At 40.5% G+C, this 27,318-nt stretch overlaps 1 protein-coding gene across 1 annotated transcript; it reads left to right on the top strand.

Moving 5' to 3' along the window:
- Positions 1–324: 324 nt before the first annotated feature.
- Positions 325–26,107, top strand: LOC146319412 (protein sprouty homolog 3). The gene is made up of 2 exons (XM_084730016.1): positions 325–1,125; positions 23,070–26,107. The coding sequence occupies exon 2, from the start codon at positions 23,156–23,158 to the stop codon at positions 24,065–24,067; it is 912 nt and encodes a 303-aa protein (XP_084586142.1). The 5' UTR covers positions 325–1,125; positions 23,070–23,155; the 3' UTR covers positions 24,068–26,107.
- Positions 26,108–27,318: the final 1,211 nt, after the last annotated feature.

A 27,318-nucleotide genomic window follows, 5' to 3' on the forward strand; every position in this document is an offset into this window, starting at 1 on the left:
TTGCCTAATTAGTTGGCATCTCTAGTTAATATGATGTCACCTGAAAGAATCGATGTTTGGCTTCTGCCCCGTCAAGTTCATAAAGTACAACTGAGCTGAATTCAGTGATGGGAGAGGGAGGGGGGGAGAGAGAGAGGAGTAAGAGAGAGAGGATGGGAAAAGGAGGGGTGACCGGAGTGTGTGTGTGTGTGTGTGTGTGTGTGTGTGTGTGTGTGTGAGTGTGTGTGTGTGTGTGTGTGTGAGAGAGAGAGAGAGAGAGAGAGAGGGAGAGAGAGGGAGAGAGAGAAAGTGCTTCTAGCTCTCAGTCATTCATCTCTCGGGGAGAGGAAAGGAAACTACAGCAGGACGGGAAGGGAAACTGTTTTCTGAGTGGAAAAAAAGGACGATTTTTTTTTTTTAAAGTTCTGCATTTAATCTCTGACTTTAGAGGCCTCCTCCAGCTGCAGTTTTCATCATCATCATCATCATCAACACCCCAAAATACTGCGCTGCTGCTCGCTCCTTCTACTCTGGGTGGAGATACTTCCACTTCTTGTCCTCCTGCAACTGAGGACACTTTACTCTCTCTGAAAACTGCAGACAGAAGAAATCAAAACACCAAAAACTGTGCCTGTTTTGCAAATTGAATATTCTTTTTTTTTTAAACTTTAACAGAGAGATCGAAGCTCTTCGATGCAGCATGCCTAAAGGGACTGGTTTTTAGGGAGGTGTAGGAGGAGGTGACTTCAGGAGGACGCACCGGGATCAGAGCGCTCCTGGAAGAGCTCCGGGAAGAGGAGGAGGAGGGTGCGTCACGCTGAGACAGAGCATCCTCCCTACAAACACACACCCAAAAGACAACAGGCCCACAGTAATCTTATAAAATTACTGCAAAGGGATATCATTTAAACATTTTAACAAAAATAACACCCTGCAGAACCATCAAGTAAGATTAAGATAAGAAAAATTAACAAAAGTCCAGATAAATTCGTCACTTGGTTCCACAGTCATACCACAAGTTATTAAAGGGATATTGCAGGGATATTATAAGAATATCGTAGAATTTATTTGTCAGAGGAACACGCACACACGGACACCCAGGACGCCCAGAACGCCGCCGCAGAATGGATCTCCCTCCAATCAGAGGTAAGCATGAATTCACCCTGTCGCCATCCGATCTGCTGATGAACTATTGATGATTTGCGTGACCTTGGAATGGCAAAGTTCTATTGGGAATTTTTCATGAAATCTGAAATTATTCTGAAGAGTTACATTGCTTTGCAAACAGCCTTTGCATCTTGAAATGAGATTTTAAGTTTTTTCTTCATAGTTAGGCGGCGATTATACAGTTTTCCCTGCAGAACAACACTTAAAATTGCAGAAATTTAATGGAAACATATTAGCAGTGATGTACAATAGGACATAAAGTATGGCTGATAAAGTTCTTGAAGGCATATTAAAAGAAATTTTACGGGATACCATGGAATAATATGGAAACCTTATGCAGATGGACTGCATATTTTTCAGTCTTAGATCAGTTTTTTGACTTCCTTTACCGGTCAGGTTCACTTCCTACTCATCAGAAGAAAAAAAGACACTAATCATCTTATAAACTAGCCAAAAATTCTTGTGATTTTAAGCAAAGATGAATTTTAAGTGTCAACTCTCAAAATCTAGTAAAACCTGACATGGAAAAGTGTGCAGTACTTGAAGTATTTCCATATCAAATAGTTTTTTCTTGGTTTTACCTGCTTAATCTGTCATAAAATCGTTTTTAACTGTGACAAAACTAATCCAAATCAACTGAATATCTTGTCATACTTTAACTGTGGATGGTGATTTATTTAAATGGATCAAATTTTACTCAGGTTCTGTCCATGTCCCGTTTTCCGTCTCTCGTCTTAGCAGTTGGGTGGGGAAACAGTCGAGGAAAGGATGATTTCGTTTTTATGTTTTATCATTTTTAAATTCCATTAACATCTCTGTTTTATAAATACAAATTGCTTACTTTTCTACTGATCTACAGTTAAATACTGTAATATGTGCTTGGTCCTGTGGATGGGTGAAGGGAAGGATGTCTGTCTGCAAGCATGTTATCTGTAACCTCCTTTGCTCTGCGTGGACTCTGGGATCAAGTTATTTATTTGTTTTTTTAGGGTTATTTGTGTTTTTACTGACTTTTGCTGACTTGAAGCAAACTCTTCTGAATCACTGGGAGGTGTCAGAGAGCACTTTTCTGAGTGAGTGAAATAGTCGTATTAACCAATTGTTAGTCCGCATGTTAATATTAGCTGATAGTGTATGTGTGTGGGTGTATGTGTGTGTAACTGTGTTGGGGACATGTGGGGTTGGGATTGATTGTCCTCAAGGTCGGATGCAGAATGTCAATACCCATCTCCGCTGGGGTGGGACTGGAGGGGCGGGTGGATGAGCAAATGATGGGACGGACTGATGGGGGGGCAGGGAGAGAAAGTGAATGGAGATGAGAGGAGCGGTGGCGTTAGGCAGAGGGATTGACCAGGGACGGATGGATGGAAGGGAGGGAGGGGATGATGTATATGGAGCGGAGGAATATGGCGGATAGATGAATGAATGATGAAACGGATGAACGGTTTGATGGGTGGAGAGAGGGAGGGGATGAATGGAGATGGAGGGTGTTTTTATGCCACAGCAGAGCAGCTAATGCACTGACTAATGCACTGGAGGACCACAAACTTGTGGAAAGAGAGAAAAAAGATTCACTGTAAAAACACTTTGTAAAAAAGGAAAACAACCTGAGAACGAAAAAACCCCCGTATTGAGAATGAGCAAAAAAGAACGACATGTCTTCTTGAAAGTAATAATGCTCGACATTTCCAGAAATACAGTAAACTATATTGGCTGCAGTATGTAGGTCAGTTAAGCATTTGCTTTTCTAAGAAAACTCATCAATCTTTTGCCGCTGCACTTAAAAAAGTAAGCAGTATAATTTGCAGGATGAGAAGGACCAAGAACGTGCAACTGAAAAGAAAAAGAAATAAGCCATTCATTGAAATTCCCAAAATTTAATTAGAAAAGAATATGTGAAACTAGCGCTCAAGGCACAGTGTGCTAATGTCTTAATGGTGTAGTTCCTACAAAGATGTCACAAAAAAATTATGACTGCATTGAAATAAAGGCTAAACCTCACTGTATAGTATAAATTAAATTGCTTGTTTTCACTCTGCAAGTGAGTCTAAACTAGTGCTGAACTTTGTTTACAGAAAACTTATAAATATTGTAAGTAGAATAGGCCACTCATCAGAGAACAGATCCCCACCAGGCAACAGATGGTGAAGCACCTACTACAATGCCAACGCAACGGCCCAATGCAACAAGCAGAGATTTGCAAAGTTCTGCCAGTTAGTCAAGTTACAGTTTACATCCATGTCTGTCCAGACTCATATAATTTATGCAGGGAAGATGAAGGTGCTGAATATGGAACTTACCACTATACCAACATGTAACTTTTAAGGAATTTAATTAATGGGATTAAGTATATTTTTTAGGGAAAATGGAAGTTCATTGATACTGTCTGCCCCTTTGCCTACATTTGGATTTCTATCTTATACAACAAGCAGGGATAATCCCAAGCTCTGGCTTCACAGACCACAGACACTGCCAAGAAATGGGATTTTCATGCAAAGTGGTGAAGTTGGGTCAAACTTACAATATTACAACATCATACAACAAAAAAACACCAGTGGCAGCTGTGAATCTTTACTGTTACCTTTACACTTTAGGCCACTGGTGGATGGTATTATTCAGACTGACTCAGAATGATTACTAATCCTTGACGGCCAAAAGTAATGGTTCAAAGAGTTGGAGGTGTAGTTTGTATCTGTTATCTATGTGTATGAGCAATGGTATTTAATCTGGGTTACACAGCAGCAGCCAGCAGTTACTCATTCATAGAAAGCAGAGTGAACTAAATGAACCTTTAGGTCAAATGACACTTAACAAAATCATGCTTATCAGAAGTTTCAGGGACTTGCTTCACGCTCTCACTGCTGCTAAGCTCCAAGCTTGCAGAAAGCAACAAGGACTTCCAAAAGCTACTAAAATCCAGTCGATGTATTTTGTCTTCTTGTACAAAAACTCAGATAAGTATGTTTTCAAGCATGAAAGAACCCTGGTGGAGAAACTGAATCGCTCGACTCTTTAGTCGACTTTAAAAACTCCACCTGTTATAGTAAAGCGCTGTTGCAGCACAGAACTATGGGAATCAGGGCTCTGAAAACGTTCCCTGGACCCACATCCACTTGGTTGGTGCTTGTTTGACTTCTACTGTACCTGCTGCTTGTCACTTGTAATTTCATTACCAACACACTTCTCTTCACAGTGCAACTGGAAAAGGAATTTATACACGAAAAATCTTTGTGTAAAGAGGCCATATCAGTCACAACTGATTTTTTTCCAACTTCATTTTAGGTTTTACTTTAGTGAAAACTGTAATAGAGATAAAGATAAAACCGAAACCTGTAGGGCCATGACAGTGACAAAACCACTGTGACAAAGCAACATATTCATGCCAGGGGGTGGTTTACTGGAACTTCCCTAGTAATTATGTTTTATTGCACTTCATTGAAGCAGACTGTCGTAAGCGTAGTGTAGATCCTTTAAGAAACAGGGCAGTGTGTATGTATGTTTGGTGTGTAAGTGATTGAAAGAGAGCAGCAGACAGAGTGATTTTGCAGTAAATGGCAGTAAATGTAGAAAGACCAAGAAAAGTTGTGTCTTTTTACCAACTTCTGATAAATAAAGGCGGTTAGCCCTGTAGTAATCTGAGCGGGAGAGGCTAACACTAAGGTAATCTTAATGCTGGCATTGTGCCTTTACAACATTGGCTCTGCTGTGATCATATCCCTCTCAGAACCCTTGAACTGCAGCATCTTTTTTTGAAGACGTAGTAAAATAAACCCTTAATGATAAATCCAAAATGAAATGTGTTCTGTGATTGTTTATCCATTTTTCCATCTTGAAAACATTTGTTGCTCTTAGCATTTCATTAGCCACCCACTGGCAATCCCATGATGCCTTGGGTTGAGTCTGTCAACCGATCAGGGGCCGTGTTTCTGACTTATGTGACAGCGCTGATCTGTAGACTGATGCACTGATCCCAACATGACATTGACCCTTCAAAAAATTTGTAGTGATGACAGTAATGAACTCAGCCCTGTGGTGTGGTAAAGCATATTTAGTCACAGCCCCACCTGTGGTTCAGGTAATGGTAAAGGACTGTCCTGCATGGTAAAACATCTGTCCAAGAACCAACCTCCATATAGCAATATAATATTAGCTTGTCTGTGATTTTCATCAGCGGTGGTGGTTGTTTAACAATGAAGACAACAACACAGAATTACATTCGTTGGGTTATTCTGAAAAACAAGGTCATTCTCAAGAACCAACATTCAGTGTGATGTTGGTTTTGTTGACACAAGGCTGACAGCAGTGTTTCTCTTCCCTTTCTGGTAGAAAGTAGGGATGTCATGGTGAGGAAATTTTCCCCAACGGTTACTAAACTTGTGACACCAGAGTTACAGATTACACCAGATATTTTACAAAAAAAAGATATTCCTCTCTGATCGGGCTTTCGCTCTGGGGTTCATTTTGGCCGCCTCTCTCTTCTGATGTTGTTGAAGGGGATGTGTGTAGATTAAAGGCGTTGCCTCCAGATGCTGCCACCTTCATCAGACAAGGTTTACAGATTACCTCATTAAGGTTATTAGCTCCTTATTATCATTGGTATTAGCACTTTTGCTTTTTGCTTTGACACCAGATCCAAATCAGCAGATAAAAATGTGTGAACTGTCTCGTTAAGGCACACATAACTTTTCAACCTAACATTATATATGCTTGGGCAGTATAAAGGTATCGCTGTATTCAATACTGTCATAAACGCAGAAGCCCCTCTGTCTATGAAACTGATAGGGAGATGCTGTATTGTAGTACGCAGCTTATGCCACCAGGGGTGACAGGTCGTTTCTCTTCCTTCTTTTCTTTCTTTCCACCTGAAAGGTGGCTGGTGAAGATGAGACTCTCACTATTGAAACTGCTAGATTTCTCAGTGCTTTGAGACGATTAATTACCGTGATGTCATTAGGTTGTCTGCCCAAACAGAGCCAGCTATTTTGTCTTGTCTGTATTCATCAGGGCACAACAAACAGAGATTTCATCACCGTTTTTTAAATTTATGTTGTCGTCACAATTTAGTCATGAAATAAAAGGATGTCAATGGATACTCGTCAGATTTTTCATTAATGAACAACGGCATTAATACCGCAGCCACTAGAGGTTGCTGCCTAACAGTTAACGCAAATATGGGTTGTAATAAGCTGCTTGCACAAATGAATCCACCCAGCATGCACCCCATCTTCAAGTTATCCTGATTGGCCACTTCATATCGGTGATGTGGGAAATTAGCACCACTGATCTTTTTAGCACAGTGGGGTTTAGGTTAGACCCATATTGCAGTTGTTTGTTGTTTTCCTTTGCTTTGAACAGATATTAATTCTCCACCAAAACCAGGACTGAATGTGGGCAAACATGACCAATCTATTGTCCTATCATTACTGCTTTGTTTTGGCCTAATGGGTTGAGTGGATTTTTTACATGACAATCTGGTTTTATTCAATTTTGCTGAGCATGTTGTCAAATAAAATCCAAAAGACTCCTACTTCCTCTCCAGCTCTCTCTCTCTCTCTCTTGTGCTTTTGTTCTCTTGTTTTGACTTTTTCAGTCTTTCTTATCTGTTGCTCTACATCTGGCTCCACCACTTTCATTTTTATCATTATTAGTATCGCCATCCCCACTCACTCACTGCCTCTTTCCTTCCTCTTCTCCTCCCTCCCTTCTTGTTCTCTCCCCCACTCTCTCCCCCCTTGCCTGGACTTGCTGGTCTGCAGTGTCTATTTCAGTCTTTCCGTTGGGGTCAGATTCGGCACATCCGGTATCTCATCCAGTTTATTGTCATTCAATCCTGCTGTGCTCCCGGAGGGCATCAGGAGGAAGGCCCCTGGGTCTTAGTGCCTGACGGGCCTCACACAAACACAGACACATGCAGTCACACAACCAGAAAAGCTGGCAGCAGTATAGTCAAATGTCTTGACCTCATGAATCGGCTGGTTTAAACAGGCTTATATGCAACTCAAGACTTTATTCTCTTTTATGAATTTATCGATTTCATGTCTTATTCTTCTGTTCCATGATTTTTAAAGCTTTTTGATGATTTTACACAATGTTGACAGCCTACAACTAAGGTCTATCACTCCATGTTTTCCATCACAGTGAATCAAAAATACCCGTACAAAGTTTGAGTCCTACACACAGTCCTGAGTACAGACCGTATGTTAGTGGACCAACCATTAGTTTGTGGATGGTTTCACCTTATGGGTGTTGCCATCTTGGTTTTTTGCAACCAGAGCATGCTCAGTACCAATGAGCGAATGGAGCTGGTGGGTGATGTAGTGTGACTTGGGCGGTGCTTATTCTTGGCTGTATTTGTCAGGAAATAATGCTGGCCTGTCTGGTTATGATCTTTATCATATTACAACTAATCAGTCGCTACAATTTGTGTCTGAGGACATTTTAGGTGAGAAATAACTAGTGTAGTAACAGAATATTGATCCACATTTGATCAGCACTGCCTGGTTTTCCAGTCCGACAGAAACTGGAAATATAATGGCTGTTGCCCAGCTGTGTATAGAGGGGAACCCCAGACCCCACGATAGATCTCATGAGAGTCAATATTTTAACCAGAACCATGATCTTTACCCAGCTGTAACCAGGTTTTTTTTTTTTGTCTGCTTTTTGTGCAGCATGGGCAATGAAGAATCAACATGCACAAATCTCGCAAGAGTTTTTTGCAAATCTTGCATTTCCTTGTAGACACGACCCACCCCTTGGTCACAACTTTTCTCGATTTACAGCTGAACAGTCATTAATATGTTTCTAACAAACATTTTAGGTGAGAAATGGGGAATACAGTAACATAATCTTGATCTGATCAATGCTGTCCAAATATCCTGCTTTACTCTAAATGGGACCATAATTTATCTAAATGAATATCATGCTGTATAGAAGAAGACTAGCAACTAGTAATTGAAACCATGAACTCCAGAAACTGTTTACTGTCAATATAAATCAAGAAGTGGGTCATTTTTGTGCAAGACCCAATAAAATTGGAATTCTTTTCTTAATCAGTGGTGTCATCTCTGGAAAGAATGCCAGTGTAAGGCAAATCTGCAGTGATTTCACTTTTCAACCCAGAAGCTGCTTACAACTTTACTTTCATACAGGAGTATGCAGTGTGTTAGACAGCAACTAAATGAACTAAATGTTAAAGAACCAGTGTGCAGGATTTAGTGGCACTTAGCCATCAGTTTGCAGTTTGCAAACACCTTGTCTCACTCTCCTCTTCCAACAGTATAGAACTTATAGTGGTCGTGAAACTCATGAAAAATGCAAAAGTATCTTGAGCCAGGGTTTTCTGTTCTGGGCTACTGTAGAAACTAGGGATGTCACAACACCAGAAATTTAGGCATTAATGCCTAAATGATTGTAGGACAAAAGACTGAAGGGGAGATTTGCAGAGGCTGCCACATATCACTGTCAGGAGAGCATGTTGCCATGTCTGGAGAGTAATGCAAAAATGATTCCTGCTCAGATAAAGTCTGTTGCTTTTTCTTTCTCATTCTCTCCATTTTTTTACCCTTCATGTATTAACAGATAATTTTAACAGAACAGTAGTACACATCTGTAGGTCTATACTGTATTTTTTTTATCCTGGTGTTGTGCTGCACTGTGGAGAAAAGTCCACAGTTTTAACAAGATTTAACCTATTTTGTTGTGTAGAGCGCACTGGATGCGCTGCTGTGTGCACCGCTGCAGCAGGCGTGTCTCAGTGTTTGACTGAGGGGGAGACAGAGAGGGGGAGAGGAAGGTCGAAAGAGGACTATTGCACGCAGTCTTTCTGAAAGTCATTAATACTTACTCTGAACGCTGCTTTATCACTTGACCTGCCCATCGTAACCCGTGGTATTTTCTAGAAAGTCGACCCCGTCTGCCCTGTGGGTTAACTGGCTTGATCCGCACATCACTACTTTTTCTTTTGGATGAGTTGAAGCGGAGCTGTTGTTGCAGCTGCACATGTTGCTGTCTTACATGTGTAGTTGTTCAGTGCTGGTAGGCGACCTTCTCCCTCCTCTGGTATTTAACAGCAGACTACAGCACTTGTAAGCATTTATGCTTTCCCTGTCACGTCCAGAAGAATTGCATCTCTGGTTCCTACAGTACTTTAAAGAAAAAACAGTTCTACCCTGCCCTAGTAGAAGCATGGTGGTGCAACATGGCGGCCTCTACTGAAGAGGACCTGCACTCTCTGTAGATATAAGTGCCTCATTTTGAGGTAACGAAAACTCAACAATTCCAAATCATGCACACTGGACCTTTAATGCACTCAAACTAGCCTATTATCTTTGCAGTTATTCTTATATATGATTTAATAGTACTGAACTGAAAGCCTCATCCAAGGTTCCTTGTGCCACCCAACTATGTATAAAGCCCATCTCTTATAGAGTGACCAGATGCCAGTGACCAGCAAGACAGACCATGCAGCAGAGCCGCTGTAACCATTGTAGTTTGACTATATTTCTGTAGTTTACAAAGTTACATACTTAATACCCAATTTTAGCAGTTGGCTTGCACCATAGTTTAGTACAGTGCCACCATTACCATACATGAAACCAGAGGTGTCCCCATTTTCATTTAATAAATAATAACCCTGGATATTAAAATGATAAACTGACTGTCAAACTGGAAATGTCCCCACTTACAATATTTCTGGCTATGCTACTGATTCACATCTTTAGACTCAATTTATGTGGCAAAAACTTAACGTTAATGTGAGGAATTAAAATTTACAGAACAGACAATTTAATAAAAGAAATTAATGAAAAAAATGTAAATTTGGTGCCTTGTCAAGTATTTCTCTGGGGGAGTGGGGTTATGCTCAGGGAACTCAGACTCATGTCTTCAATATTTGTAAAACCCTGGCTGCAGCCCCGTAACAGTCAGGAGTTGTTGGACAGCTGGCTTTTCTTACTTTCAAACTTTGTTAGACTCACTGAATGCACAGGAATTCAATTAATATTGAGCCTCTCGGCTGAAAAATAAGCAAATGTGTTGCTTTAAAACACTTCTTGTGTTATTATGGTCACTGCTGAGCTGCACTTGTCAAATATTTCTTATAAAGAACTTATTAAGGACCCTTTTTTAACTTTGGACAGGGAGGGGGACACAAAAAGGAGAGAAGATGAGCCAAAAAAGCAGAGAAGAGCAGGAAAAGTAAAGGGGGGGTAAAGGACAGGGCAGCAGAGTGAAGATATGAGGTGAAGGTGATGTGAGGATGTGAGAGGATAGGGAGAGAGAGACACGAGAGGAAGGGAGGAGAGCAGAAGACAGGAAAGAGGAGAGGAGAGGAGAGGGCAACCCCTCCTCATTCCAAGGCGAAGGGTCACTGCAGTCGGGTTTAAAATAGCCTGAAACCATGATGTCATCGGTGAGGGATGCAGCGATGCTCCATCCATTAAACTCCATCGACCATCGGCAGGTCGAGTCCAGACTCAGCGGAAGTCAGGGAGTCAGCGGACAGATAAGGGATCAGAACAGTTTCTAGGTTTCTGTTTGATATTTGAATCAATGAGTTTTTGTTTTCACCTCAAACTTTTTTTTTTCACTTAAGTGACCAGATTTTTAGTCAGCTACTGAACAGAAGTTTCATATAACTAACAATAAGCTCATGGATGTGGCAAAACACTGAACTCTTTGAAAATAATATGCTGACAACCATGAGTTTCACCACAGTGAACGTAGGCAAGAGGCCCAGCGACAAACAGATGTTTGTGTGTGTGTGTCTGCTGTTTGTTAGCGCTGCTTCAATGTGACTGAATACACAGTTGTTAGAGTAACACCAAAACCACTAAAACAATCAAAATACTGATTACATACTGATGTTTTATAAATTTTACACCAACCAGGCCCAGACTAAAGAATTAGTAACTTTACTTTCATGGATAGGTAATATATTATAGAGTATAATTTATTAACATAAAATACAAATTATACAACTAGAACAATGTATTCAATAGAGTGCACTCTTCTACTCTTCTAACAGATGGTGAAGCACCTACTGCAATATCACAACAAGTGTCAGATGCAACCAGCGAGGACTTGCAAAGTTCCACCAAAATTAAAATGATGCCATGCAGGTTTGCGTCAGGGTCTTAAATCCCCGTGAAGGGGTTTATTTCACAATAATGGCCCACTTACTGTACTCTATCCTTATTATTACATGATTACTCACCAAAATAAATCAAGATCACAAATCAAGAATTAACAGACCCTAGAATGCTGCAATTGGGTATTAAGTGTATTTTTACAGAGGAGTACAGAGGTTTGATAGAGAGATGAACATTATCACATTATCGCAGTGAAGCTGACCTTTGACCTTGTGGATATAAAATATCATCACCTCATCTTTCCATCCTGTTAGATATTTGTGTGATTTTTTTTGTCATAATTAGCATATACATTGTTTGAGTTGTGGCAAAAAAATGTGTCTCGTGAGGGCCCTGTGACCTTTGACACAAAAAAATCTAATCAGTTCATCTTTGTGGATGCTTGTACCAAGTTTGAAGAAATTCCCTCCAAGTGAGACATTGTGTTCAAGAGAACGGGACGGACATTAAGTCATAGTGACCTTTGACCACCAAAAATGTATTCACGGCACATATGCAGACCTGATGAATTTTTAGTTTTGATCAACAGGCTATACTGAACATTTACTCTGCTCCAAACTAATTGACACTAAGTCAAAGAACCAGCTCACATCTCTACATCAGCCCCAAGCCTAACAGGACAGAAGAACTGTGGAAAAAAAGTTTATTTTTGGTCGTGGAGTACTTTGCCAGACTGCTGTTCAAGCTCAATGACAGATTGATACCGGCTGTTTGTGACCTGACAATTGAAACTCGAAAGCTGTAAGTTTTGCTATGTTTTGTGTTGTTTTACGGTTTATTTTGTAGGTTATCCTGCTGAATTTGGCGTTAGCATGTTGTTGGTAATGTGGCATTGGACTAATGCCGTAATATTCAGGGACAGTCAAGAAAAACTATGTGCACATTTTGCGTCCTTTGAAGAAAACATGATAGTAAGAGTAGAAGGCTGGATGCTAGTTCATGCTTCTTTTTGTCGAAGTTTATACAGCCGTGCAAGCTGGGTAAGTGCTGAGCTTTGTTTACACATGGAAGCTGGTGTGACCCTTGTCGCTTGTGTGCAAGTACTGCTGCTTTATATAATGCTAAATTTACGTGATAGACATTTTCTGAAGGTAACAATATGACATTACATGCTCTACACTGCGTAAGTGTCAACAGACTGTACTAAAAAACAAACAAACAGAACTTCCTCAACTTTCTCAATCATCTAATACAGCCTGTGGACTGATTTCTATTCAAAGGATATTACTTCCCCTACAGCAGTGCAACAGTGTGCAACACCTGCTAATGTTAGCTTAGAAATGAGGTGCGTTGATGTCAAGAAATGGCCAACATCTACCACAACACACGCATTACTTTACCTCCCTCATTTATCAACATTAAACGAACTATCAGTTTCAGTCACGTTGCTGTTTTGACCAATGCCTGCGATGCTTACTCGCATCTATGGGGTACTAGCATGTGTGCCAGCAGAAGAATGCTGACTGCAGTTCACCTGATGGCCACTGGTGTCATTATAAAGTCCAACTAGTACCTTTAAGTTTTTGCTATAACTGACACTTTTCCAGTATGAGATGATGTAGGACAGTGGTTCCTGAACTTTTTTATGGCACGCCCCTTTTCAGAAGCCAAAAAAAAGTTCACGTCTTCCTCAGCACAATCAGTTGCCGCAACAATCCCACAGTTTTTTCTCCGAACAGCCAGCAATAATTAAAAGAAACATTTCATAACTAACAGTACCGCCAACCACAGGCAAGAGTAAAATCCAGGACATCCTCTCAGGCTTCTCTTTGAAGAAACTGAGTTCAGTGATTTTTGCGAGGCATGAATGTTTACAGTTACAGCGCAGACAGAAAGCATCGGTAAAAAACTGGCAGTGTTAATGGTGATTGGGCAGCAGAGAGTGAACACAATGTGTGTTTTGTGGAACAGAGTGATGGAGCAGGAGTGTGTGTGTGTGTCTTTCTCTGTGTGTGTGTCCCAGGGCAGAGGCTCAGTCATTACTGATACTCCCCCAGCACAGAGGTCCATCCTCAGGTTACCACCGACAGCCTCTTGAAACACCAGCTCTCTGTGTGACCGTTTCTTTCTCAGTTTAGCTTTGCTTCACTGAAATTCATTTTTTACATTTTATACACATAAAGTCTGGGGAAATTCAGCAAAGGAAAAAGATACAGGTAAAGCCTCTCCCACTCGGTCACTAATATATGTTATATCATGTACAGTATCTACAACAGTCAGTCCCTCCAGGATTTCACAGGCTTTTTTGGGGGGATTGCTGCAGCCTGAAATGTCTGATTTCACAGCAGCTTTTCTTTAAAAAATAAAAGAAGAGACAGAGATGCCTGTTGCAGTGTTTATAAGCATGCAAGTGAAAATTGCTTTTTGTTGTATAATTCATTAATAATAAAAGGCAACTTGTTCCAAATTATAAGGAGAATAAAGCCACACTGTGTTCTGTAGTAACCTCACCAGAAAGCCTCAGGATTACAAAATTCTAACAAAATGTGTTTTATTTGTAAATGAAGAAGTAAACCTGGAGGGGGAGATTAACACAAAGAAGCTAAATGTTTTTGGAGCTTAAAGTCCAGAGCATCGATAAATGTCAATAGTAATGACAAAATTTGTGTTCTCTTCAGTACCCGTGACAAAATAAAAAAATATCTAAAGTTTTAAAAGCATTGAGTCAGACCATTAACTGTTTTAAAAAAGCTGCCTTCACTAGATTTTTGAATTTTGAATCAAATTCAAACTCTCAACTTTTGAAATAAACTAAACCAAGTTTTGCCAACCTGTAACCTTTTGTTGAGATTATTTGCTTTTTTCCTTTAGATAAACTTGAATCTCGGAGTTTTAGACACCCCAAATTGTATTCGTGGTGAGCTGACAATCTGATTTTTCATTACTGGAGGCTTGAAAATTAAAAATCTGCAAGTGAAAATATTGAATTAAAGCCTCTGTAAACACAAGTCCACTATGGTCTTCTAATCATGTAATTGAGTGTCTTATGTAAATAATAGTATGCACATACAAAGTAGAAATCAGACTTAAAGCCCAAACTGAAAAGTGTGCAAAAACTTGGATGACAGCATTTCAATTTTGGATTGAGTTGTGCGTGTTTGTGCTCGGAGATTTATGATGCAACTAATTCCACAAACGAATTATTAAAAAAATCATGTCAGTTGCTATGTCGTCATATCACTGCTTTAACACAAACAGTGATTTAACCTGGCTGAAATTAATATTGGTTTAAGTGTGTGCTATATTTTGAACATTTTCCTCCATTTGACTTGTCTGTTAGACAGCCTTTACCGACAGCGAACTGAGGTCGCCGTCTTTGCTCTTATCACAACCGCAAAACTCCAATGAAAAAAAAACAAACATTTTATCTTTGTGGATGCTTAATATGAAATTAAACTTTGATATCATGTATGCATTTTTACTATTTCAAGCCAAGTTATCTCAACAAAACATTACTAGTTGTTAAAACTTTTTCAAAACTGTATACATGTATTCATGTATACGTGCATGAAGTTTGTGCAGGGGATTGCTATGATTGGTGGAAGTCAAGGGAAACTACGCTGATTGGTCAAATTTGCAAAAAAGTTGAGATGATTGGACAAAATTACAACGTCGTGCAGAATTCACAGTGCTTAATTCAATTTGTGTTAATAGTTGCGTTGCAACACTGCAACTTCCTGGAGGGACTGATAGGTCAGGTTTCATGTACAGTATACTATGAAAGTCTGCTGCACCACAACAAGAAATCCCAAGTACACCTGCTACTTTCTCAAAAGTTGAAAAAAGTCTTAAGAGGATTAAAAGCAGAGTAACTGACAGTGACTTCTTTTCGTCTCCGCCTCTCATTCTCCTCATTGAGCACCAGTTTCACAGAGACAGAGAGAGACACAGAGAGGATGGATGCCTCTCCCATCATCCTCTCTCCTCTGAGCCAGATGGATCATCTACTAAATAAAACAGTCATTGTGCCGCCGGCCATGTTGGTTCAGTTTTAGCCATAAACCTGCTTCCCCTGAAGTTTCCTCCAAACTACCTTAACATTCCTGGGAATCACAAATCAACAATGAGGAATGCACCTGAACCTAAATATCCTCCTAGGATTCAGCAATTCATATTTGTCCTGACACTGAGGCCTTTATTTTAAACTATAAAGTTCTGGCCTTCATAAGGATGTTGTTATATGAGTCTTTACTATTTTACATTAAGAGTTTGGAAGTTTTGATTTTTAAAAAATGTTTCAAATCCTGCATTGTTTACATCCATGTGTATAAACTTGCAGTCTTCTTGGCCTGTCTTTGTTGGTGCATTGCAACATATCTTGACATGTAATTGCCACCTGTTGATCACTGATTAGTGAGACACTCAATAAAATCATATTGCAATTAGTAGGAATGGTCATTTTTGCGTCACCATTCTCAGTTTCACAGAAAAAAACTCAAAACTAAAATAATGATCTGACATTTATTTGGTCAAGATTTGTAAGTCAGGGAATCTCTGTTGCACTTTTTGTCAAATAATTGTCTTTTATCAAAAATGTGCGAATTAGATACTTTGCCATAATGTAGTTTCGATCATATTTCCATTAATTCTGCAGTGTTATGTGACACCACTGGTAGGAATGCATGTTGTGTTACTCACGTATGCATGTGCGTCCTCATGCACACGCACAAGATGAACATAACAATGGCGACTTAAAGACAAAAACTCCACAGCGCTATCAGAGGTCTAAGACTCCACGGGGAACCGTTAAACGCACGTGCCTCAAAAACAGACACTGCCATCAGCTTCACATGTACTGTGAGGAGTGGGTGCTGCCTGCCAGCCCCGCCCTCCACCATCATCTAGCACACACACAGATCCCAGCTGTTGTTGCCAGTGTGTTGATAACAGACACTGCCCAGCAGAGCCAGACTGAGCATCACCACCCAAAACAACCGGCGAACCAATCAGTGCAGCAGATTCAGGTCACGTGCCAATGTTGATACCAGAGCTGTTTAGACAGATGTCATTTTCCTGTGCTTCCTAGAAATAATGTTAAACATAAAATGAGGAGAAAGTACCTTTAGAATCTCTTTGTCTGCAAAATTATTTAAGTCACGATTACCAACTTCCATGTTCATCACAGTTGAACCTGTTTTTTCTTCTCCGTGACATGCAGGCCTGGTTTACAGCATGGTTACCCAAACTTTGGCATGAGACTCATAATGGGTCACAGACACATTTTTATTGGATCACCAGTTGCATCAGAATAAAAATGCAATTATCCATTTATAAATACAGATATTATGACAATTCATGATGTGTTTTTGTAAGTTTGGTTCCTGGAGAGACACCAAATTTCTCTTTGGTGAAAAAGTTTGGAAACCACTAGTTTACAGTGAGGGAGGCTGCGCTGAAATAAGATTTCTTTTCTTGGATTTATCTATTTATTATTTGGTTAATAAAATGTCAAAAGTTCCCAGAGCTCAAGGTGATGTCACTTAATGGCTTGTTTTGTCAAATTAACTGTTTAAAACCCATAATTATTGAATGTACACTGATTACTGCTAATTAAGGCTGCGACTAACAATTATTTTCATTATCCATTAATCTGTTGAAGATTTTCTTGATTAATTGATTATTTGTTTGATCCATAAAATATCAGAAAATGGTGAAAAATGTTAATCATTCTTTCCAAAGCCTAACATTACATCTTCAAATATCTTGATTTGTCCTGAACCCAAAGATATTTTATTTATCATCAGAGAGGATTAAAGACACCAGAAAATATTCCTATTTAACTTGCAGAAATCAGAGAATTTGAACATTTTATTCTTAAAAAAATACTCAAAGCAATTAATAGATTCTAAAAATAGTTTGTGATTAATTCAATGGCCAATTAATAATAGATAGGTGATTATAACATTTAATTAAGTGAAACCAGACTATTTTTGAGTGATATTTACTTTTCTAATAATCAACTTCATCAACGAATTTACTACTTTCAACACCAGTGTCTTTTGTTAGACTTGAAGTTGACTTGAGATTTGTCCATCCAGTTCCACAGTCTCTAACTTTCTGACATGACTTGCAGTGTTTGTGTCGCGTTGGGGCGGTTGACAGTGTTTGGCTCAACAAGTCAGTAAATATGAGGTCATGGAAATGGACAGCAGGCCTCTTCTTTTTTAACAATTAGATGGGCTGATATGCGGGCAGAGTATGAGCAAGCCGTGGCCGCCGCTCTGCCTGATGAGATTAGTCATCGGGACTTCTCCTCTCTCCTCGGACTAATTTGGAAATGCATCCTCATCTAACCAACCTGGGCCTTCTTATCTGCTCCTTTATGGCTGGACCTCTGCAAGGAGCACTGAGTGGCGGATACAGAGACATGCTGGAGGCTACAGCACCTTTCTGCTCAGGCTGACACAATTTGTTCACAAGACTCTCCTCAGAAAGCCTGGAGGACAGGAAGAGGATTTCGGTTTTGTTTCATTTTTGTTTTTACAGCCCAGCTTGCTAATCGCCTCTCCTTCCCTCCCAGTGATGGATTGCTGTTCTTGGGTTTCATCCACGTCACCCATCTCCTCTCTTATTGCTTCTGCACTTAATTTTCCTCTGGACATTCGTCTTTTTTCTACGTTCTTTATTTAACTGTTTAGCTGTAATACAATGTGATCATTAATAATTCTTTAATGAAATCTTTTGCTGACAATATGACACATTTTATACTTTTCTGTAGGTAAATATTGCAAATTTCTTTTAAAAATAAGCTTGGTCTTAATTTACACATGAGAAGGGTTTTGTTTGATGTAGGACTGACTGATTTTGAAAAAAATTGCAATTATTTTGGCTGACATTGCAACTGTGATATGATTTGCAGAATTGGAGGGAATGCTAATATTTACATTATTGTTCTCATTTTCATTGAAAAACATTAAAATTATCAAGGTGTGACTTTTGCTGGGATCTATACCAAAGAACAATGTTTTCCTAAGTCTGTAGAATATAATGTGTAGGTAAGGACGTCTCTGTAGCACCACTGTATTAATTTAAATTTGGTATGGATACCGAACAGAAGTATCCGACACGCTGAGACAAAATGATGAATCTTTTTACAAGGAAAGAAACAATGCAAAATCAATAAGAAGGCACAAATGATCAAGAATTTACCACAAGTGTTTCCCAAAGTTTATCAAGTTTCTGCAGTTTTTTTAGAGGATATTGTGGTTACTAGTTTAACAGTGAAATCAATTGAAACAGGCAGTGTGTTCATAAACATTTGTTGCTTATTTTGCAAGCTAAGAGAGCCTAAACACATATTTGCATTACAGTGAAATAAATGGAAATCACTCAACAGTATCAAGTTTTACCAACTACTAAAGTTTTGTTGAGATAATTTGCTTTTCTTCTTTAGAACGTAAATCTTTGAGTTTTAGAAGTAGAGTAAATGCAGTGAAATGAAAGTGAATGATGTTTAAAATTTATATACTTTTGATAAAAAAAACAGGTTCACAACTCACTGGGACCATCTTTTTTTAATTTCTAAAACTATAAACAAGTTTATATCAAAAAGAAAAGTAGCTCAACTCAAGATTATAGGTCAAAAAGTCTGGGTTTGGCTCAAAACTACAAAAATCTTTTGCAGTAAACTTTTTTTCTTTTTACAGTGTAAAGTCATTCTTATATTCTGCAACTGTAAAAATATGTAGCCTATACACCACATTAAAAAAAAAAGTTTCAATATTTTATCAACTAAACTGTGTGTCATAGCCTATGTCTATGACTCGCCTTTTCCTCTAAATTTTGGTGGCGGCGGCCCAAACCACCTCTTAACGTGGTCTGAGCGATCGGCTCTCAGAACATCCTCAGCGTGTCTTTGGTGCATTAACACCTGCACTTAAAACAGGTCACTTTTGATCAGAACACAGAGGATGTATGTTTATACAGGTCCTGAGAAACACAACTGTTTAAGGTCAGGTTATGATGGAAGGAAACTAGTTCATACAATGTTATGTCCTGCCACATCTAACTGACAGCAACACTGAGTGTGAAGCATACTGACACCTTAACGCTCACAGTCAGACAGTTTTGTCATCAGATGAACACCTTCACACTAAAAAAGGAATGAGAAAGATGTCTAACTGCTCCTCTTTTGTTCCTGAAGGGCAGTGTAGATGTTAACCACAAGAAAACAATCTGAGAAACATTAACGAAAAAAATCCCTGATACATTAACAGCGTTTTAGGAATGTATCTGTGTTCACATTGTCGTGGCCAGAGATGGTTATTTGCCGCCGCTTCCTCTTACCTCCCTCCTCCATCTAATCTCATGATCTGAGCTGCTTTAAATGCATTTCCATTTGGCCTCATTACTCTCTGAGAGGACTGGCACCATGAGAGGAGCGAGCCAGCTATCTCTCCCCCTTGGCCACTTGGCAAGACTACAGTTTCTTTGTGTATGTATAGCTCAGCATGTATATGTGTGTGTGTGTGTGTGTGTGTGTGTGTGTGTGTGTGTGTGTGTGTGTGTGTGTGTACGGTATGTGAGTGTGCGGTACTTGTGTATGCTGTGTCTTCATCATACACATGAATACAAAGAAATGTTTCCCGTCCAAAGTGAACAAAAGATATCGAGCTCAGTTTTTCGTCCAGAGTTCTGTGTTTTCATTCAGGGCTCATCTGATGTCTGAGCAGGAAATCAAATCAGCTGCATATTCAACTAGACTTGGACCTTTTATTTAATTTAGTCTTTTCTGCTCATGCATTTAATGCACTCATAAGCAAATTTATATTTACCTTTAAAGCATTTAGTAGCAGTCTTACCCAACATTACAATGAGTGACTACATGCTGTCTCATATTAGAGCACAAAATGTGAAAATGCTTCAATTTAAAAAGGTCCAGTGTGTAAAATTTGCAGGGATACATTAGCTAAAAATGGCAGAACTGGAATATAATATTCAAGTTTTCATTAGAAGTAGGAGAAAAAAAAATCTCTTAACTATAGTGATTATTTTTTACCAGTCCTGAACTGATTTTTTAAATTCCAAAATCATTTTTTTATTCCCGAATCAATTTTATATAAATAACAATAAGCTTTATGCTAAGACACAATGGGAATTGCCATTAACGTGCTAAAAGAAATTAGCATCATGGTCACGGTAATATCTCAAGCTGATCCATTTTACATCACATGCTGTTTTACTAATATCTGCTGACTTCACCTTGCTAATTCAACTCTGACTTCAACACGCCACACTGAAGAGCTACAGCAACCCAAAAGGATCAAAATGTGAAATGTGAAAGAGAAGGCAGCACATATTTATAATTATATATTTTAAATTCTTAAAGCATTATCTTGATGAGCAGGAACAGCTAAATGTAGCAGCTAACTTCAAAAACTATTTTACTTACTATTTTTATGTGCAGTAAAGTAATGACACTGCAATGGTTTTTTTGTTTATTTGTTTTTTTTGGAAATATGACTCATGATATACATTCTCCTCTTGTGTATGAACTTTTTCACACGGTCTAGTGTTAAAAAAGCAAACAAAAATAGCAATAAATCTTAATATCGAATTAAAATACTTGCAGAATCACAATACTTAAGAATTGCAATGCATATCGAAGTATGGTGGCCAGCCTAAGTTCTCCTGCTCACTTGGAAGGGGAGAGTAATGTGAGGTGTTTGCAATCTGCAAGATCCCTGCTGATGATCCCTGATGTCTTTTTAGGAAGATCAAAATTTACTTTGAGCCAGAAACTGTGAAAAAAACATAGATGTAATACCAATTATATGCATGTATGGATATCATTTCATCCATCCTGTTATTCTTGTGCAGTATCAGTTATACCAAGACATACTGAAACAGATTCAATATCAATATTCTTTAAGTGAGAAAAAAACAAGAAAAAGAGAGAAAAAAAGACAAACCCCAAACAACAACAACAAAATAAAAGTAGTATCTAAAAAAATATCTTATCTTTACCATTTTCTAATGTAAGAAAACACAAATTTGGTCAAAATGTAGAAAGAACTGTGCATCACTGAGGAGGGACAAGCAACCAAATCAAACACAGAAACTGATGGGCCCCAAATAATCCCTCTTAAAAGGATCAGTTTGCCCAGTTCACAAAAACGTGTAATTTTCTCATTAGCCTTAGTAGCCTTACCCTGCAGATGCTTTCAATTTTAAGCCCAAAGGTTTTGAGATTTCTGTCAGTGAGAATTATTTCAAAAGCCCCACAACATTTCTTCTTGCCAGAAACAATACTCCAAATAATCGAAACACTTTCCAATGAAAACAGCTCACAAAAAATAGGAAGATATAGGCAGCTATTAAAGAAACCACGTCTTACGGCATCTTTGTACTGGCTTCAGCATTGAGCAGTGGTTGCCGTTTGGTCAGAACCACAAACCAAAACTCAGCGTACTTTACATTTAATTAACTGGTTTTCTAAAATAAGGTATCTTTTCAATGAGATTTTTCTGAATGGGACTCATCTGTACACTTGAGCGGTCTTGTAAAGTCGAGCAGGTAAACTCAAACTCCTCTGTTGGTTTACGACCTGGATCTGTTTTGGGTTGAAACCTGTGACTTTACAGTTCCTCTACAGCGTTTCTAAGTGCTTGGCGATGCTGCCAGCCTCTCTGTCTGCAGGTGGGTTTCCTCCATGGCAGCAGCAGCTGTGTTCAACAGATGCTAAATTACAGTGTGGACCTCATGGTCGTATCTCTCCGGCTCTGGCAGGCTAATAATAGCGTTAGTCTGAGCAGTGGAGAACCTCAGCGGTCATGATGACATGGCTGATGGTTGTGTGGAGGCTCTGCTGCCAAAATCTATCTTTGATCAAGTGCTGCTTTAAGTATTTAGGAAGTAATATGTAGGCTACCGTTTGCTGTACATAATGTGGTGTCTCCTTTCTGACAATAATCATGGCAAAATTCTTTATTTGCTGATGCCATGTGATGCCCACACAAAGAGTTGTTGACATAAATCAGCAACCCAATAACTGTTTGGTCAGAAGTTTTGTTTCTCCACTTTGTCTGAAGAAAAGTAAAGTTTTAAGAGGTTCAGTGTTCTCGGAGCTCATCTGTCAATCACACACTCAGTCTATAAATTCATCTTTCGGTTTTATGCTAATGCAGTCTGACTTTCCGTAGGTGGTACTTCCTGGTGTCTTGCCATTGTGGCTTTGGTTCACATGCTAACTAGGCAAAACTCTATTTATTTTAAACAGACCAGAAACAAAACACATAAGTTCCTGTTCAGGAGAGGATTGTTTATAACAGCAGATGGAAAATCTCTCAAGGAACAAGGAACACTGAATATAGCCTGACTTATTCTCACATCAAACAGCTGGGATCAAGGAAACGGGTGGATATATGAATGCATATTCCTTTATGGAAGCCCATTTCCACCAATATGCAAAGCGATGCAAAGCGAAGGACTGACTGATGACAGAAAATTGACAATTTTACTGTATCTGGTTTCTCAAAATCTTAGAATTTTCTGCTTTTCTGTGTTCATACTGTTGTTAATTGAACATTGTTTTATTTTGGATTATTTGACATACAAGAATAAGTATTTTAAAGGTGTAAATTGAGGCTCTGACATAAAAAGTTTTGTAACTGCAAGGTGTCAAACAACTAAAAGCTCTAGTTGTGCTAGCTGCAATTAAATGCATGAAACTTGTCTGTACAATAACCAGCTTGTCTGTTAAGATGATGGAATCACTGAAAGTTTTCAGGTCAGCATCACTAACCACAATCGCTTCCTTTCTCTGTGTGTTCACAGGTTTATCTGATGTGCCGTGAGAGTTGGAAGCACGTTGCCCCTGCCCTGGCCTGCAGCCCTGGTGCCACCCAGCCTGGCTCACCAGGATGGACCCTGCCCCTTCCAACAGGCTGGACGGGCTGGACCTCCAGCAGGTCCAAGTGCTGTCACTCGACCAGATACGTGCCATCCGGGCCAACAATGACTATGTGGAGAGGCCCGTGGCGCTGGAACTGGCATCCCAGTCCGAATTTATCTACACCCATGATGACCGTTACCCTCATGGAGTATACCCCCACTACCCCCAGCCTTCCTTCCACTCGGCCCTGCCCCGCAGCCGAAGTCAGCAGCAGCACGCTAACCCGTCCCACCTGAGCCGTTCCAGTACCATAAGCTCTTCCATGTCTCGGACCAGTGCGACCTCAGACCAGCGGCTACTGGCAGGTTTGACACCATCTCATTCTGGCCTTGGATCAGTGGTCCGTTCTCAGCCTAAAGAAGAACTCAAGCCTAGTACTTCTTTTGGTAAAGGCCTTACGGAGGACGAAGAAATGGGTCGTCATTTGTTCATCTGCGAGCGGTGTGGTCGCTGTAAGTGCCAAGAGTGCTGCGCCCCCCGCCGTCTGCCTTCCTGTTGGGCCTGCGGACAGCGTTGTCTGTGCTCTGCTGAGAGTGCTGTGGAGTATGGCACCTGCTTGTGCTGCGTTAAAGGCCTGTTCTACCACTGCTCCGCCCAGGATGACGAAGATAACTGTGCTGACCGGCCGTGCTCCTGTGCTCCAGCCCACGCCTGTGCCCGCTGGGGAACCATGGGGCTGATGGCGCTCTGTCTGCCCTGCCTTTGCTGCTACCCCCCTGCCAGGCTGTGCCTTGCCCTGTGCCAGTGTGCCCACGACCGTGCCACGCGCCCCGGCTGCAGGTGCAGCAACACCAACACTGTGTGCCGCAAGATTTCCGCCTCCAACCCTAACCCTGGCCACCCATCACTCCGTAGCAAGGCCCTGGAGAAACCGTTATGACACGCCTAGATGGGGGCCAGGTAAATCCATTTCCCTTCAGCCGTCGCCAAAGCAACGCTGTCGCCAACAGTGCCACAGCTGACATTGTGACGACAATGCCATTGTGACCCACCTACCTACATACAACAAGCCAACCAACCAACCCACCGTGAAGTGTTGTTCACCTAATGTACCTTGAATTTACTTCTTCTCCAGCTCAGGAGGGACCAAAGCTTTACTGTGCCTGTTCATGTTGGAGACTTCATGCCTAAACACTTGTCCTGAAGAAGAAGAAGAAGAAGCTGTCATGCTTTGCTGGACTGCCCTTCAACCTTAACCAACACTTCCAGACAGAAATCACCTCTCCGCATTCTGTGGTGTAATCTGGACGTGTTTAAAAATCTATTTATTTATTGTTGAACTTCCTTTCTCCTCACCCTTTGCAAAGAGAACGCACAGAGCACAGAGACAGGCGATGGACCAAATCAGGAAGGAAAGACGCCTGTGGCGATGTGTATGGTCTATGCCAACAGAGTTTCTGTTCTGTCCTCTAGAAAGAGAGAATCAGAAGAAGCATAGGAGATTCAGGACTTGGACCACAAAGACATTCAGAAAACTCCACAAACGGTTGAAGATGAAAGAATGAAGAAACCAACGTTGTGCTGTAGGGAATATCAGACTGGGACTCTGAGCAAAGCACCAAGGCATAAAGTGAGAACAAAGACGCTTGTAACACACCTGCAACAACAGTTTGACACCAAAAAAGGGACCATGCACTGTACGAACTGAGTGAATTTCATTGCTATTAAGCTCATTTGTAAAGGAAAAGCACTGTGAGGTAGATGGACGATGTTTTCCCCAGCAGCCTAGAGCTGAATGGGGCGATTATTTAACCGGAGGGAGGGTGCATCCATTGTGACTAGGCGGTGTGTGTGTGTGTGTGTGTGTGTGTGTGTGTGTGTCCTCCTACTGTACAACAACCTGTGTATGTAGAGCCTGTGTGTATGTTGTTTTGTCAGCAGAAGAAGCCTCCCTTGTCTTATTTTTAGCAGTGCTGCTTCAGTGGAGCTCTGAGGGTCTGGTCGGGTTTCCTCCCGAAGTCAGTCTGTCGCCAACCTCCCTCCTCTGACCGACCTCCTTCACTGCCCCCACCTCCATCCTTCTCTCCTCCTCCTCCTCCTCCTCCTCTAACACAGTTAATCCACTCTCCTCCCATCCTCAAATCAAATGCTCCTTTCTCTGAACCATCTTTGTGTCTCAGCCAGTTATACCCTGATCCAGAATGGTTTAGGGAGGAAAAAGAGGAGCTTAGTCCACTTAGTCCCTCAGTTTCCAATCCTAGACACCATGGAAATACAGTGAAGATTTGCTGAAGCAGAAGTAAGACTGCAGAAGCTGAATAAGTTATTTTGCTTTGATAAAATTATTGCAGGGAAAAGTTGTCCATTTTATCAAGGGGATTTTGATCCAGGAACCATATTCATGAAACTTCTTGCATTAGGAAAAAAACATACCAGCCACTGGGCCTCATGCAAAGACATTTTTTGTATTTCTTCTTCTAAATCTTTCTTAATTTTTCTGTAAGGATTGTTGAAATTCACTTCGTCATTATGAGATGCACGTTCCGGAAATATCATCATTAACGCAATCAATTTAAATGTAAGGTTGCCTGTTCCCTCTCCCGTGTGAGCTAATACTGAAGATAAATACCAAAATTGGTGAGTGCCACAAACTCAAATCAACCATGTATGTGCCATTCAAGAACAGATCTGTTAGTGTGACTAGTTTTTGCATGGGGCCCATTGTTTTTTTGACTTAAATGTGCTTTGCTCAGCTTTTCTAGCAGGAAAAACTAGCTCTCAGTGGCTTAGAAGTCTCTTGGACTGCCCCTAAGACCTAATACAAATCAGTCAGCTGCTCCTAGTAATATGCAGAATTTGGAAGGAAACATGATAAGGAGCTTTTAAGCAGGATTTTGAATGTGGTGGAGGTGGTGCAATTCCTCACCATGAAATAGAAGCAATGGATTGTGAGTTATCCTGGAGATCAGGGTTTGTACAACACACTTTTGAATATCCCTGCAGTCTGTCAGTGCTGGTCTCACATAGCCAGATGGTGTGCTGATGCTGGAGAAAGGCTGCCTGCTCAGATTATCACTCTGCTATAGGGGAAAACTATGCCTCGGCATGTTTGTATTTCTTTAAACCAACCACAGTTGTCTTAAGTGGCGCAGTCCTGGATTCAACAATGGTGCCCCTGAACGTTTCAGTGTGAAGGTACTAGCTTGGAGGTTGTTGTTGTTGTTTCCCGTGACTGCACACAGATAGTGAAAGGAGAGAAGAATCCTGCCTGAAATAGACGGCAAATGACAAGAGTCTACATCAAATGAGTCTAGGGGTTAAGCCCGCCCCTTCTCAGAAGCTCAATCATGGAAACGTACTTTGAGAATGTGGCTCAATACCTTTATGAGCTTGATAAGGCTCAAGTCTGATGGGACAGAAAATGAAGATCTTCCAGCAAGGGATGAAAAAAATTAAAAATTGAGGAGAGTCTCCTCCCATTCTCTATTTTGAAGTTACCACAACACAATAAGAAGAACAATTACAACCTACCCCAACCGGCGAAAGCCAGCTGACAAGAGGCATATTTTTCCCACACACCCATATCTCCCTCCTGCCTCATCTGTCTCTCCTCTTACGCTCAGAGGGCTAAAAGCCTCCAGTTCCTGGTCCATGGAGAGTTGATCAAACAGGCAATTAGCTTCATGATAGCTCTTAATGGGCCGGAGAAGAATGGAGCGTGGGAGGGAGGGAAGTGAGGGGACAGGATGAGTGGAGTTGTGGTGTTTGGCAGATGGACAACTGATGGGGAGAGAGGGATGCTGCAAGGAAGGAGAAAGGAGAGAGGCTGCATGGAGGGAAGGAAGGAAAGAGAGGATGCTCAGGTCGCCATCAAGTCAGACGAGACCATGCACGCTCTAAAAAAAAAATAAATAAATAAAGAGCAGCGTGACTTCCTTTTTTAAGATTAAAAATTACTTTCATCGCCTTGACTGAACTTCAGGTACACAGTTTAAATTTAATGTAAATGCAACAAAAGTGCACGGCTCCTGTAGGAAGGAAGGATTCAAAGCTGATAAAAACAACACACACACACAGCATCAGGTGTGTGCATGTGTGTGCGCGCTTGTGTGTATGCATGTACATGTTTTTAAGCGTGTGTGTGGATGCATATGGGCTTTTCTGTGTGTGTGTTTGAGTGTGTGTATGTGT

Source organism: Lutjanus erythropterus, chromosome 11 (assembly GCF_056507025.1).
Source record: "Lutjanus erythropterus isolate fLutEry1 chromosome 11, fLutEry1.hap2, whole genome shotgun sequence".
NCBI classification, from domain to species: Eukaryota; Metazoa; Chordata; class Actinopteri; order Lutjaniformes; family Lutjanidae; genus Lutjanus; species Lutjanus erythropterus.

Excerpts from the sequence above, each read along its gene's own strand:
- LOC146319412 (XM_084730016.1), top strand. The coding sequence starts at position 23,156 with ATGGACCCTGCCCCTTCCAACAGGCTGGACGGGCTGGACCTCCAGCAG.